Raw genomic sequence first — 13,402 nt, forward strand, 5'->3', positions numbered from 1 at the left:
ACTAAAATGATTTCATCTGCCTGTTGAAAAGGCTGGGCCAGATAACCGGTAAAGTTCCTAATGGGTGCAGTGCCAGAACTGTGTACTATTTTGAGGACTTCTACAGGTAGGCTCTAGGGACAGAGCTACGGTCCTTGTAGTGCACTATATTCATTTTCCCCGTTTTTTGCACAAGATGTCAAAACACCAAACAAACTGTTCTTTCTGACCCAGATGAATACAGGAAAATGGACTTTTCTATCTACCAAGCTGGAAATCCTCTGAAGTTTAGCTTCTGTATCATATGCATATTGCTCTTATAATCATCAACAAATCACTGAAAAGAAACAATTTATTTGTAGATCCTTTTTAATTAATATGAAGAAGATGGAACTTCACAATAATATCTCCCTCTTCTAATTTGTAAACCACTGACTGATTCCACTGCTCATTCTGACTCTCGTGGTGTCTAGTTTACGTAGCAGTCTTAATTTTTTACTAGATTGTACACTCTTTATGGGCAGGAACTATTCACATACCTGCACTGAAGTTTTCTCTGTTCCTCACACAAAGTTGGATATATAGCAGGAATATAATACACCTACTGAACTGAACTAAAAGTCTGTTTTTTTTAGATAAATGAACGTGAGGCTCTACTTGTAAAGTGCTTGTGACCCATGGGAATCATTATAGGAAAAACTCACTGGGGCTCTGTAATTCCTGGGTTCCCGGGCATATGAAAGCTCATAGATTTCATCTTCAGTGTAGTAGAGATCCAGGGATAACTGCAGATCAAAGCAGAATACAGTTGGTGGTTGAGAATCTGTCTTCCCTAGGGCTGATGTGTTTCTCCCAGTTTTTCCTCTCTAGCAGCTCACTCTTTTAGGCTCTTGGCAATTCACTTTAAAAATTCACAAAGTTTGGACGATGTAATGCCCCCTTTGCAATAGCACAAGTGTTAGTTCTTTCCTGTTAAAATGTTTTTAACTTTTGGAGAAGTCCCAAGATGCCTTCTTTTTATCTTCAATTTCATGTCTAAGCCTCAATGTATAGCATCAAAGACCTTATCTTACCAAATGGCCCAAACCTTACTTGTTCTCTCCCAAAGCAGATAGAGGATCTAAAAGGATCTCAATAGGATACTATTAAAAATTAGAAACCAGCAACAGAACCCAATTTAAATGACAGTACAAGTTAATGAGTTTCATATACAATTTTAGAAGAGCAAGACCTTAGAAATAATCTAGTTTTTAATTTAAAGTCTAGAGAAGGAGTTCAGGAGGTTCAGAATACCTTGAAATTATCCCCATGTATTTCTGAGTATTCAATGTATGCATATTTTTCTGGGAAGAGTGTTCATCACAGGATTTATGACCCAAAAAAGAGACCTGCTGAGGTTACCTCACTAATTAGTAAAAGAGCTAGGATTAGACATCAGCATTAGATGACAGTCAGAAGTAATCCTAAGACTCTAAAAATGCTCCTGTGAGGTAGCAAAAGGCTATCATAATTATTCTGTTCTGCAAAAAAAAAGGTTATTTCTGAACTGAAAGAAATATTCGAAGTTTTCTATAAAGACTATTCTGATTTTACGAAGGAGGAGACAGACAGACTCGGAGATTTATGTGCCCACACTCACACAGCTGGTGAACTAGGGAACTGCAGGTCTAGAAGGGAGTTCATTCAATCTTACCCTGCACCTGAAGTTCAAATTTTGGGTTACTGCACACTGATGAGTGTTCAGTTACCCTGGCCTAGAATACCTCTGGAATCAGAGACCTAAGTCAGTGGTGACAGGACCAAAATAATAAAACTGATTTTTAAAATTCACCGCTTTGTCTTCTTTTTATGAAAACACAGTGTCTCCACTTCTTACCAGGAGTAAGAGGTATCCTGAGTTGCTATTCAGTTCTTTCCAGAGAGCTTAGAACTGCTTTTGCAGGGATAGGGAAACACTCCTAGCAGTTCTATTGGCATACTGTTTAGGAATGAAATCTCTGGAGTTCCATGACCTGGGTCTGAATCAAGGGCTTTGCTACTTAATAATATGCAGCCTGCTGGCAAGTTACAGATTTGCCTCAGTATCACCAACCATATAATGGGGTTTAAAAAAAAACCCATTAAAATAAAAATAGTATCTACCTCAAAAATTTTTGAGGCTTAACTGAGCTAATATTTGGTGTGGTGCACAAAATGGTACTTGACAGATAGATAGGACCTAGTAAATTTTCTCCAATGTGAACCTCACCGTCAGTAGATGCACCAAGTCCTTGTTGGCCTCCAAAGGTGGGACTACTTCTTGCAGCTGGACCAGTTCATTGATATGATTGTAAAGGGCCAGCAGCTTGTGGACGTTCACCTTACCATCCTCCAGATAGTCAGGCATGGCTTCGTATAGGGAGATGAGGTCCTTGAGGTGAACCCCCAGGATGGGGATCTTGAAGTGGCTGCACTCCCCATAGGCTCGCCGGTAGTTGTCATAGTTTCTGCATGAGGACAGCAACTCAGTCATCTCACCCAGGATCTACAGAGGGAGAAGAGCAGAAGTTGTCACAGGTACCTGCTGGGGAGGCATACTATCTCTAAGGCACCCTTGATTACTCTCATCCCCTCTCACAATTTCATCCTATCCCTAATTTATTGGACGGGGTGATTCATCCAAAAGGTGCAGATGATGACCCCCAAACATAAAACATCAACCTAAGTCAAATCCACAGAGTCTATTATAAATAGAATGTATGCATTGAGTCTACATAATTTAACATTTTAAATGAAGTCTTAACAGTTTTTAGATCAATATTTATTTCTTTTTTAAAGAAACAAGTAATATAAAAACCTGGTACAAACATTAAAAAGATACAGAAGTATTCAGTAAAAAAAAATAATAAGTGTCCCTCTCACCCCTGTCCCCAAGTCTTCCCTAGTGTCTCATGAATGCTTCCTGAGACACTTCATAAAATTTAAAATAGGAAATGTTGTATAAGTTGTTGGCATAGGGAAAAGCGTGTTTTATAAGTATGCCCTTCAGTAATCTTCTGCAGGCTCTCTTTTTCCATGTGATGCTCCGTGGACCTTCTCAATGATTCTCAAAAACAGGCCTGCCCTAGGAAGCAGATCACTCCATTCTGTCCCAAAACACTGAACTAAAGAGACTGAGTAGACTAGACCAATTCCCCATAAGGACATGAAAAAGGATGAGGCAGAGGCAACAGAGAGCTCTTTATTTGAGCCCATGGCCTGCCTCAGCTCTGGACATGGGCACAGTTGCTTGCTAGCACAGAAAGGGAACAGCCAGAGCTGGTGATCTTTTCAGACATACCTGGCTCAAGTTAGGGGACAGTTCACAGAACCCCATTCCCCATACATGATGATTCGCTTTCTCAGAAGCAAAGACAAAGTGGAAGCTCATCTATCATCTTACCACACAACATACCCCTTTTTAATACTGTGCCTGAAATTCTTTTAATAAAATTGTATCCTGAAGAAGTACCATTTCTCCACAATGAAGGATCTGAGGTTCTGGAGTCAGCCTCCCTCAGTCACTTTGAGGTGGCGAGAGAGATTCTTCCTCAAACACCTCTAGCAAACATTGCAGGTGAGAGGGAAGTATGGGAGCACGTCCATGGTCTGTATTAGAGATGCAGAAATCCTACAGAATATTTTGGAAGGTGCTCACAAGACAGGAGATTAACAGCAAAGGGGAGAGATTGTTACTCCCCTCCTAAGGTGAAATTAGCTAGTTATGGGATGTCTTCTTCAGCCCTGGACTTATCAATTTACTATGCAGATGACCCTCAGGGTCAGCCAGCTTCAGAAAAAGATGTGGCGAACATAAGCTAAAAAGGCAAGAAGGCCTATTAATTGCTGTGAATATTTCTCTCTGTCACCTGAGACATGGGCAGTCTTTCCAGTTGTTCCAACCTGCTCTCAGCTGCATTGCAGGGATTAGAAGTGACTAAAAATCCCCCTTTTGACTGGATCATTGAGAGGCAGGAATGGGATAGCATCCCCAGAGCTCAGCATTGTGCTAGCAGTGATGACTAATGAGAGTGCCCCAAAAGGAGGCTGAACTCCTGGGAAAAAGGGATGGGGTCTGAGGCTTGGGCATCTTCTCCCTACGAAGAGAGTCTCCCTCCATGCCAGCTTGGGAGGACTGGGGTTTGAGTATAGCAAGGGAGGGCTGGTTGGTCCTCTTACATTATATGAAAAAGTCCAAAGAGCAGTCATTATCTAACCCATACCATACATAGATGCAATTCTGGCTTCAGCATAGCATAGTGAGTTATACTTATAATAACAATGATATAAAGAAGAAGTTAAGGTATATTTTGTGAAGTCTAAGTAATGAAGTAGGAAAGAGTAGAAGACATTTAAGAAAACATCCTTAATAATGCATTGTCTATTACAAAATGGCATTTGAGGAGTTAATTCTCCAATTATCTGAAAAATTTCAGCTATCTCGAATACCATTCTCCAAGGGGGTCTAGAAAGCTGGGTTTTTGATGTATCATTATACTACCACATTCAGCACACAAATTGGCTAACTGAACCATTTTCCTTCTGGGTAAGATTTCTGGAGCACAGTTGAAGTAAGGGCACCAGAATTAAAAATGGTGACTCTGAATGTTCAGTGGCATTTTTCATGGGTAAAAGGCACAACACATTATTTCAGCTGACCCAGTAGGCATTGTGCAGTGACACCATGAAGCCAGAATGAATCACAACAACTCAAATCTGTGACTTTTCTATCCTGGGATTTTCTTGGGGCTTGCTTGCTTGGTTGGCAAGAGATGGTGTGGTTTGGAAATGCGTCCTGGGATGCCCCTCAAAGAGAAAATGTCCATAATGGTCCTGGGGATGCTTCTAAAGGCCACAAAGAAGACCGTAGCACTGACCTTATTGATTTCATGAGGGACATGTGAACTTGTCTCCTTGAGCCTAGAGATTGAGCTGTGACATAGCCCACCTATCACAGCCATCAATGTGTTGAAGTTCTGTAGTTGATGGAGCTTCTGTGACACAGAAAAGAGATGACAAAGTCATTGTTCCATAGGTTATGAGGGGAGGGAAGAGGTTGCCTCTCTTCTCTGTGCTCTGAGTCTTTCTTATTCTGGTCAAAGACTAACAAGCAGGTGTTGCAATTTTCCTGTTAGGTTTAATTCCATTAAACCTATTTAATGGAATAGGTTTCCATTTCTCCTGTTAGGTTTAATTCCATTTCTCCTGTTAGGTTTAATTCCAAAACAGTGGGTTCTAAATCTAACAAGGTGCCACACCCCCCTTCCTCGGTTGTAGCTTATCTGTGGACCACTATCTAACTCAATGTTTCTTAACAATTACTGGGGATGCTTGTCTAACATGCAAATTTCTGCCTCAAACCCAGACAGACATTCTGGCTCTGGAGTTGTGCTTATGGGTCTGTACTTTTAGCATACCTCCAGATAACAGAGGAGAGTAGATGGTCTATGTACCAAAATTTGGGGAAACTGATCTAGACCATCCAAGGTTTGTAAAATACCATTAAGTATAACATTTTGTTTCCTTTGTATCACATTAGCCAAACTGTTATATTTCTGAGTGCAAGGATGTTGTCTCATTCATCTGTGCTATGCCAGTGCCCATGTAGGACAGTAACTAGGACAGAGAAGCTAGATTCTCTGGGAACTTTCAAATATGGGTCCATAGTACCTGTTTCCTCTTATCAGATGCTTAAACTCTGTCCCTCACACATTACATCCAGCCATTCCACACAGCATGGGCTCAAAGACCTAAGACAACCCAGGTTTGTCCAAACTCAGTAAAGCTTGTAATTGTACTTTTCTTTGTCACTGGTATGGGCAAGATGTGGGGAAACAATGTAGGCTGGTAAGCCTCTTTTGAAGAATGTTAAATATTTAAAGAACAGATTAAAAGCTTATTCTGACTGCTGAGGTGGCCTGTGTGGCCCTCTTCATGCTACCCTTGAATGCGGAATGGGAAGGTCACCACATCTTGATATGGGGATAGCTGAAAGCACACAAATCCTACTACGGCTCAGAAAAGAAAAGCAGCTCTTAGGGATAGACTATGCAGGGGAGCAAGTGGTGGGAAGAAGAAATAACTCATAGTCCAGTCCAATAATCTTAATCTAGTCACTCACTTGAGCCACCTGAATAAACTTGATGAAGACTTCTGCTCGGAGCTGTGGGGTTGGGCGGCTGAGAACCATTAGCTGTACCCACTGAGAGATGCCATTGCACAGGGCAATGGATCGCTCCATGGTGGGGTTCTCCTTCACGCAGCTATTCACAAGGTAATTCTGATAATCGGAGAACTGCGGAGAAAAGAAATCAATTAGGATTGCTGCTCTGGTGTTCTAGGAGACCCGAGGGATGGAGCACCTCTGCGGGGGTGAAGGCTGAGAACTGTTATGGGGCAGAGGAACCACTAAGCATAAGTGGATGTGCATATCCACTAGTTGATCAAAATAATGTGTTTGAGTAGATATTTATACTGTCCCTTCAAAATTCTAAAGAATACAGTGTAGAAGAAAGGTCTCAGTACTGGTTTCAGTGCTAATGTTGAAGGAAAAATATCATTTTCCTCACAGAAATATTTGACATTTCTCCTTGTCTCTCTCTTTCTGGTCTTTCTCCCCACCCCCACCCCAATTGTTTTCTTACCATAAAAATGAAATGATAAAACTCTCCCCTATCTAAGTCACAGATTTGCAATGATAAAAAAAGAATATGTATGAAAGCACTTTAAATTTTCAAAGTGCTACATAAATATGAAGTAGTGTTAATGGGATAATTATTAACTTGATGATAAAGCTGATCATGTGGATTTCCTCTTCAGCAACCGGAGAAGAGGCTAAGTGAGAGGGTTATATGAAACTTGGTTTGCTGTATATTTGGTGACTGTAGTCTCCAAACTTGACAATGGCATTGACTATGGTTGACAATTAAAGAGCAAATATGAAACTGGAATGTTCCAGAACATCTGGTATAATAAATGACTGCTGTAGCAATTGTGTCCCTGTCACAAAGAATCCCTTTGCTCAATCAGCATCATCAACAGGCAAGGGTAGTCTGCTTTTCTCCACCACTGCTCTGGGGGGCATTAGTGTGTTCAACAGAGATTTCAAGCTCTCTGTTCTAAGCTCTCCCCTTTGAAATCACGTGTGACTATATGACATAGTTTAGCCAAGGAAATGAGTAGAAGTGTTGTCACTTTTGAGCAAAAAATTTACGAGCCAATGAATGATCTGCCATATTGCCTTCCCACTGCTACAGAGATCATGGGAACTAGTATCAAGATGAAGCCTCCATCATCATTTCCCTGAGTGATTTATGATCAGCTGCTGACCCATGTTAGACATGCAGGGTTAGTGAGAAATGTACTTTTGCTTTGTTTGGGGAGTGTGTGGAGATTTGTTACTGCAGTACAACTTAGTTCTGCCTGATGAATAACTATGCTGATAAGAAGAACTCATAATCTAAATAAAATAATTGCAAATTAACTGAGTCCCATTTTAACATGCTATGGTTGTTAAATGGTAAAATATATATATATAAATATATGAGTAGGACCAAAACCACCCTTTAAGAGAGACAGACATATAAAGCAAAAATCTTACTGGCTATAAGAGAAAGTTCCCATGAGTTTTTCCAATGAGTACATTTTATATATCCCTCCCACTAAAAATGTAACATATTGAATCCACTCGCGTTTTAAAAATTACCCCAGCAATGTCCCCCATGTTCTGTGCTAAAAAGAGTTAACATAACAAGCCCGAGACTATCCTTAGAAAGGCCTGCTTGCAAGATTGGCCCATGAATGGCATTTAGGAACTTGAATTTCAGGAAAGTTCCCACCATTCCCTAACTGATAAGGGTGACTAACCTCTGCAAACAATGTGGTTTGTACTGAACACCTTTCCTTCTGGGAGTGTGGAATTTTAGTATATGCTAGGCAGAGGATGCCTACACGACCAACTCTAATCAAAACCTTGGGACTGGGTCTGTAATGTGTTTTCTTGGTAGGCAACCCTTTGCTGTCAAAATCTGACACTAGAGGAACCAAGCACGTCCTGTGTGACTCCACTGGAAGAGGTCTCTTGGAAGCTTGTACCTGGTTTCCTCTGGGCTTAGCCCCACGTGCCTTTTTTCTTTGCTGATTCTGCTTTGAATTCAATAGTAGCCATGAGTACAACTGTATACTGAGTCCTGAGTGTCTTCCTAGTGAATCACAGAATCTTGGGGGTATTCTGTGGACCACCTTCCTCCACAGTAAAGTGTTACGATAAACAGAAAATATCAAATACCACTAAATTCATGGCAGAGATAAATTTCTCTCCAAGCCCAGCCTAGAGGGAAAAATATTGTTAGGGAAAATTGTTTAGAACTGTGTAGAAAAAAAAAACTCCCAGTCTTCTTCTATGAAGGGACCATGCCACTCAAAAGAAACAAAGGTTCAAACTGACATTTCCCTTGGCAAAGAGAGGCACTGCCTCCACTCCCTGGAGCACTGGCTTGGATTCCTTGATTTGCATTGATTTTTCACTTCCATCTCCCTTTATCTGAACACTGGCATCAAGTAGACATCCTGCAGGCCTCTCCAAGCAGCCCTGGCAATTTAGTCGCAGCACAGCTCAGATTTCCAGAGTGATAAATGGCTCTTTGCAGTGGCTCTCAGCTCTGACTAGGTTCTTGCTCCATGACAGGGAGAACCTGCCAAATGATAACTTGCCAGGTGGATCCTCCCAACTGGAGCCTATGGGTCTGTCTGAGGGGTGCCAGTGAGAGAACTGAGGTGGTAGTGCAGATTAGTCCTTGGAGAAATATTTCTGAATAGGAGCAGGGGCACTACTGGCTGACTGCCAAAAAACTATGTGGAAACAGGAGGGATGTCAACATTATGGAGAGAAAAGGAAATGACCTCTGTAACCTGGTCTACAGGTACCCTTCCAGACACAACCGGGCTCAATAAACTGTTGCTGAGTAACCAAGAGAGGCAGAAAGGAGATATGGAAAGATCACTGGCTTATATGTGGTGCTGGCACCAGCTTGTGTGGCCTTGGTCCAGCCCTCACTCTGTGCCTCTCGGTGTCCTCCCTTCCCTGTGCCATCCTTCTATGCTTCCTGCCCTCTCTTGGCAGTGCAGACCATTCTAAGAAATGCATCTAAAACTAGATAGTCTCTATTTTTAGAGCAAAACTGAAGATTGTGTCTACTGGAAGGCATGGGGGCTGAGGGGAGTAAGGATATTGTTTCTTAGGAAAGCATATTGGCCAGTGAGGGTCTTTTGGCATCTGACATGTTGACAGACTGTTCTGTATGGAACCAATGCTCTTTTAGCATCACATATGGAACTTTTAGGATTGCAGTGAAGATAGGATGTACTTATGTGCTCTCTTTGTTTTGGATGATAAAATTGAAATCCTTTCTCTCTCTCTGCTCCCAGTAACATTTTGGCTCTGTTTAGTTACCCTATTAGTGAAGTTTGGGTCAGTATGGTTTATCTCTACAATCAGGGGTAACTGTGGGGCCATATCAGTACCACCTTAAAAGTTTAGGTATATTCGGGGATAGACCAGGAGCATCATCTTTATTTTGGAATTTCCCAGAGGCAATCAAAGCCTACACAACATGAACTCAAACTTTTGTAGGACACAGTCCCATTTTTTAATGGGGGAAGATTTTTTTTTAAAATTCTGGATGCCTAATGATTATCAGGGGCAAAGGTATTTTTGTGTACACGTGCACACTCATGTTCATGCTGTGTGTACACTCACATATGCATGTATACAGGTTGTTATGTGTACTACCAGTATTGTAGCTTGACTGAGTGGTAGGGTGGAGTAGGGCATGAAGGATGGGAGATGAGGGAAGAACAGAAGGAACAACCAAAGAAATTCATGTTATACAGATTCTCCAGACTATAAGAAGTCTGATGGGAGAGTCTGTCAGTGCTGAGGAGACCTCAAGGTTTAGGAGGTAGGTGGCCTGTTGGATTTCTCTGTTTATTTTCAAATATGTCCCTGGAAAATTTTTCTCCTGCCCCTTGGGTACATACAGATATCCTTCGGAAGGACTTGAACTCAAGGTAGGTGAGGTGCTCAGACAGCTCTTCTGGTTCCAGATGGTCAAAAAGCAGGGAGACTTTCCTTTTTTTGCTGGTGTTCGATTTTATCCGTTGTGTAAGTTTCCTGGACCAGTCACGGGCATTGCTTTTGTGGGAAAATGTGAAATGGAAAAGACAGAAAAAGAGAATAAGTTGAAATTGCTTTTTATAAGTAAATCCATTAACCTTTCCTATAAGAATATACAAAGCACCATTAGCTAACTTTCCTTAGCCAAAACAATGCCTTAACAGAGCTTCTCCAGGGAGCCTCTCAAATGTGCTTTGGGGAACAGGGTGAAATGAATTTCCTTCAAGGTAATAGAAAGAGTAGTCAAAGGCACTGGTCAGTCTCCTCTCCTTTGGTCTTAGCACCTCTGTCTAACCCTGGCATGTTTGCTGTCTGTGCCCTATGTGTTCCTTCATTCCATGGGATGATGGGAATTCTCAATCTGGTTAGGAATCTCATGGTAGTGGAGCAATTTTCAGGCTTGAAGGATATAAAAGAGAACCAGCTTCTTAGCCTTATTTCCTCAGAGCAGAGTTGTCATACAGCAGGGAACACACGTAGGACCATGCAGTCATTCCTAACAGAGATGTAACATTATCTTCAAATGTTCCTAGCCTCTAAAGTGACCAAAGGAGCCTAGCTGACCCTAGGATACGCACCCCCATCATATTTTCTTGTAATCAACCAATGTGTTTTTATTCACTTTTCTTCGCTAAGGAAGTAGAGGGAGCCCAGTTTTGAGAGGTAGCAGGTTGCAGTTCTGTGCTTCTCAAACCAATATTCCTGGAAACCTTGTCTTCTGATCAAACAGTTGTGTGGTCAAATGCATTGGGAAATTCTACAAAATTTGTAGCCCCTTTAGCCAATGAGGTTACCACAGATTCTGCAATTCAATGTGAAAGGAAATTTTAACTCACCATTCCTCAAATATATCTGGTCAGGCAATATTCCACAGACTAATTCATAAAGAATATATTGTGGAAAATATTGGAGAGGAAAGCCAGTTACGGACATTTTTGGGCAAGAGGCCTGGATTTGAAAACAGCCCTAGGCTCTACGTTCTTCATCTTTAAAGTGAAGAAATTGTTCCTTTTAAAACCCTCTTTTAAGTTGTATAATTCTAAGCAGACAAGTGTGGAAAACCTAAACTGATGAAAAGATTTATTTTGGGAAATGGAATGAGATTTTGAAATAACTTCCACATGGGTATGGCACAGTACACTGAAAACAGGGTCTAGCTTAACTGGCTGTGGAACCCCAGACAAGTCACAACCTTGCGGAACCTCAGTTTCCCAATCAGAAAAATCAGGACATTAGATGAGGTAATTCCTAGTATGTCTTTCAGTTCTAAACATCTATATCCTGGGGATTTGTAATAGTCCCAAATAAAGTGGCCATAGAGTGAAAACCATGGCATACGATATATTTTCACTCCCCTCCCCCAAACTGGGAAAAAACACTCATTTTCCCAGACTGGGTCAGTTAAGCTTGTAAATAAATGAAAGGAATAGTTTGGAATATTCCTGAGGTTCCTTTCAGCTCTGGAAGCCTAAGAGTCTTTCATAGATACCCATATATATTAAAAACTTCAGCAGTTCCCTGTTTACAAGTTCTGGGGTGGCCCTTGCCATAAGCTGCTGAAGAAACATGAGTTTGGGCATTTTACTTTCAGTTTCCAATGATCAGGGTGACTTTTAGTCAGTATCTTGCTACCTGATTTCTTTTTGACTGGGACTTATTTTTTTCTGCTCTTGGATATTAGTCACCTACAGATTTATCATCAGGAGGCTTCTCTGCTTCCCTGTGACTGACAAACTTTTTACTTTGGTTCGGCAGTCTGAATTCTGCCTGTCTGAGCGCGTCTCAGAAAGGAGTGGGGCACAAGTGCAGCAATCACAGTGGGGCGAGAAGCCCGCTGAAGCGGCCTGGACTGTCTTACAGAAGGGAGGTGGTTCCAAAAGATGAGTCAAAACCTTGACACTCACATTTGAGTTGTGTCAATTAGGCGGCAGTGTAACTCCTCACCATTAGCTTTCACCAGTTCCTGAAACTCCTCCATAGTGTTTGTCAAGCTGGCATCCATTTTGAACATTATCCAGAATTCTGTTATCCAGTATCTACAAGGAGGGAGTTAAAAATACAATCCAAAACTGAAGCCAAGAACTTATACCTTGCTGGGTTCCTAAAGGAATTAGCTATGCTGAATAGGACTCAGAAGAAGATACAGGCTGATTTATCCATTATGTCCTTTAAGGAACTGAGGTAGGGAGAGCAAGGAAAGTAAACCACCGCTTGACAATCTTCTGACTCCACATTCAAAAATGCTTTGATTGGATAGTGTGTATTATAATTAAAAGGATCCAAGACAAAGATTTAGGCATAATCGTGTAAATCAGAGATAACTGTAAAAGAGATAACCTACAGACAAACCAAATGTACACAAATGGAGCAATGTTTCTGTAAATTATGCTTTATCATATGTCAGAATATTATATGGTCATTAAAAAGAATGTTTACAAAAAATCTTTAATGACTAGAGAAGATTCCTATGACATAAAGTGAAAATCTACAGGATATGAAACTGTGTATGTATTTTGATCTCAGCTATGCTTAAAAATCTGCTTGGAAAAAAACACAAAGGAAATATGGCAAAATTTTACCAATGGTTCACTCTAGATCATTGGATCAGGAGTGATTATTATAGTTATAGTCTTTTCTACGTTTTCAAATTGCTCTAAAATGAGCTATATTGCTTTTATAATTAGGAATAAAAAACAAAGTAACAAAGTAACAAAGATATCTTTCATCTTATGTCAATGCTATGAGACTGAAGAGGATATTGGTATAAACTATTAAGGTCAGCCACCTCAGAAAAATTAACTGTGCTCTGTTGAGGAATTTCCACAAGTAAGAGGTTGTCTATTCCCGTGTCCTGTGGTGTTCTATGAATGACTGGGAAGGGAAAAGCAGGGAGAGCCAGGAAAGAATTAGAGTTCCTTGCTTCAGCCTTTCTTTTTACCCCACTCCACAAAGTTCCTCATTACCCATGGAACATTACCTGACAAAATAGCAGATCTTCAGGCAAAGTCCTGGTGAATTCTTTGCCAAGGCATCCTTATAAGTAGGACTGGAGTTAAGGGAAATGGGGGCCTCTGTTACAGAAACCAAACAACTTTTGACCTTTGGTAGTATTTGCTCAAACTATCCTGCTGACACAATTTTTTGAAAAATGAAAATGGTGTTTTATCTCTCTGGCTATAGGCTACCCCCCCGGCCCTCCCCTGCAGGATGTGTGGAGGTGCAGGGTTATCA

General features: G+C 41.0%; 1 protein-coding gene across 2 annotated transcripts in view; it reads right to left on the minus strand.

Annotated features, from left to right (window-relative positions):
• Positions 1-13,402, minus strand: part of RASGRP1 (RAS guanyl releasing protein 1) — a 79,175-nt gene that overhangs the window by 13,017 nt on the left and 52,756 nt on the right. For both annotated transcript variants that reach the window (XM_077127419.1, XM_077127420.1), the window contains exons 4-10: positions 13,149-13,211; positions 12,076-12,207; positions 10,036-10,189; positions 6,119-6,292; positions 4,875-4,991; positions 2,228-2,503; positions 684-764 (exon numbers count right to left, since the gene is read on the minus strand). In XM_077127419.1, coding sequence (XP_076983534.1) covers positions 684-764; positions 2,228-2,503; positions 4,875-4,991; positions 6,119-6,292; positions 10,036-10,189; positions 12,076-12,207; positions 13,149-13,211 — 997 coding nt within the window. The remainder of the gene's footprint in view (positions 1-683; positions 765-2,227; positions 2,504-4,874; positions 4,992-6,118; positions 6,293-10,035; positions 10,190-12,075; positions 12,208-13,148; positions 13,212-13,402) is intronic.

The sequence above is a fragment of the Tamandua tetradactyla genome, chromosome 14 (genome assembly GCF_023851605.1).
Source record: "Tamandua tetradactyla isolate mTamTet1 chromosome 14, mTamTet1.pri, whole genome shotgun sequence".
Classification (NCBI taxonomy): domain Eukaryota; kingdom Metazoa; phylum Chordata; class Mammalia; order Pilosa; family Myrmecophagidae; genus Tamandua; species Tamandua tetradactyla.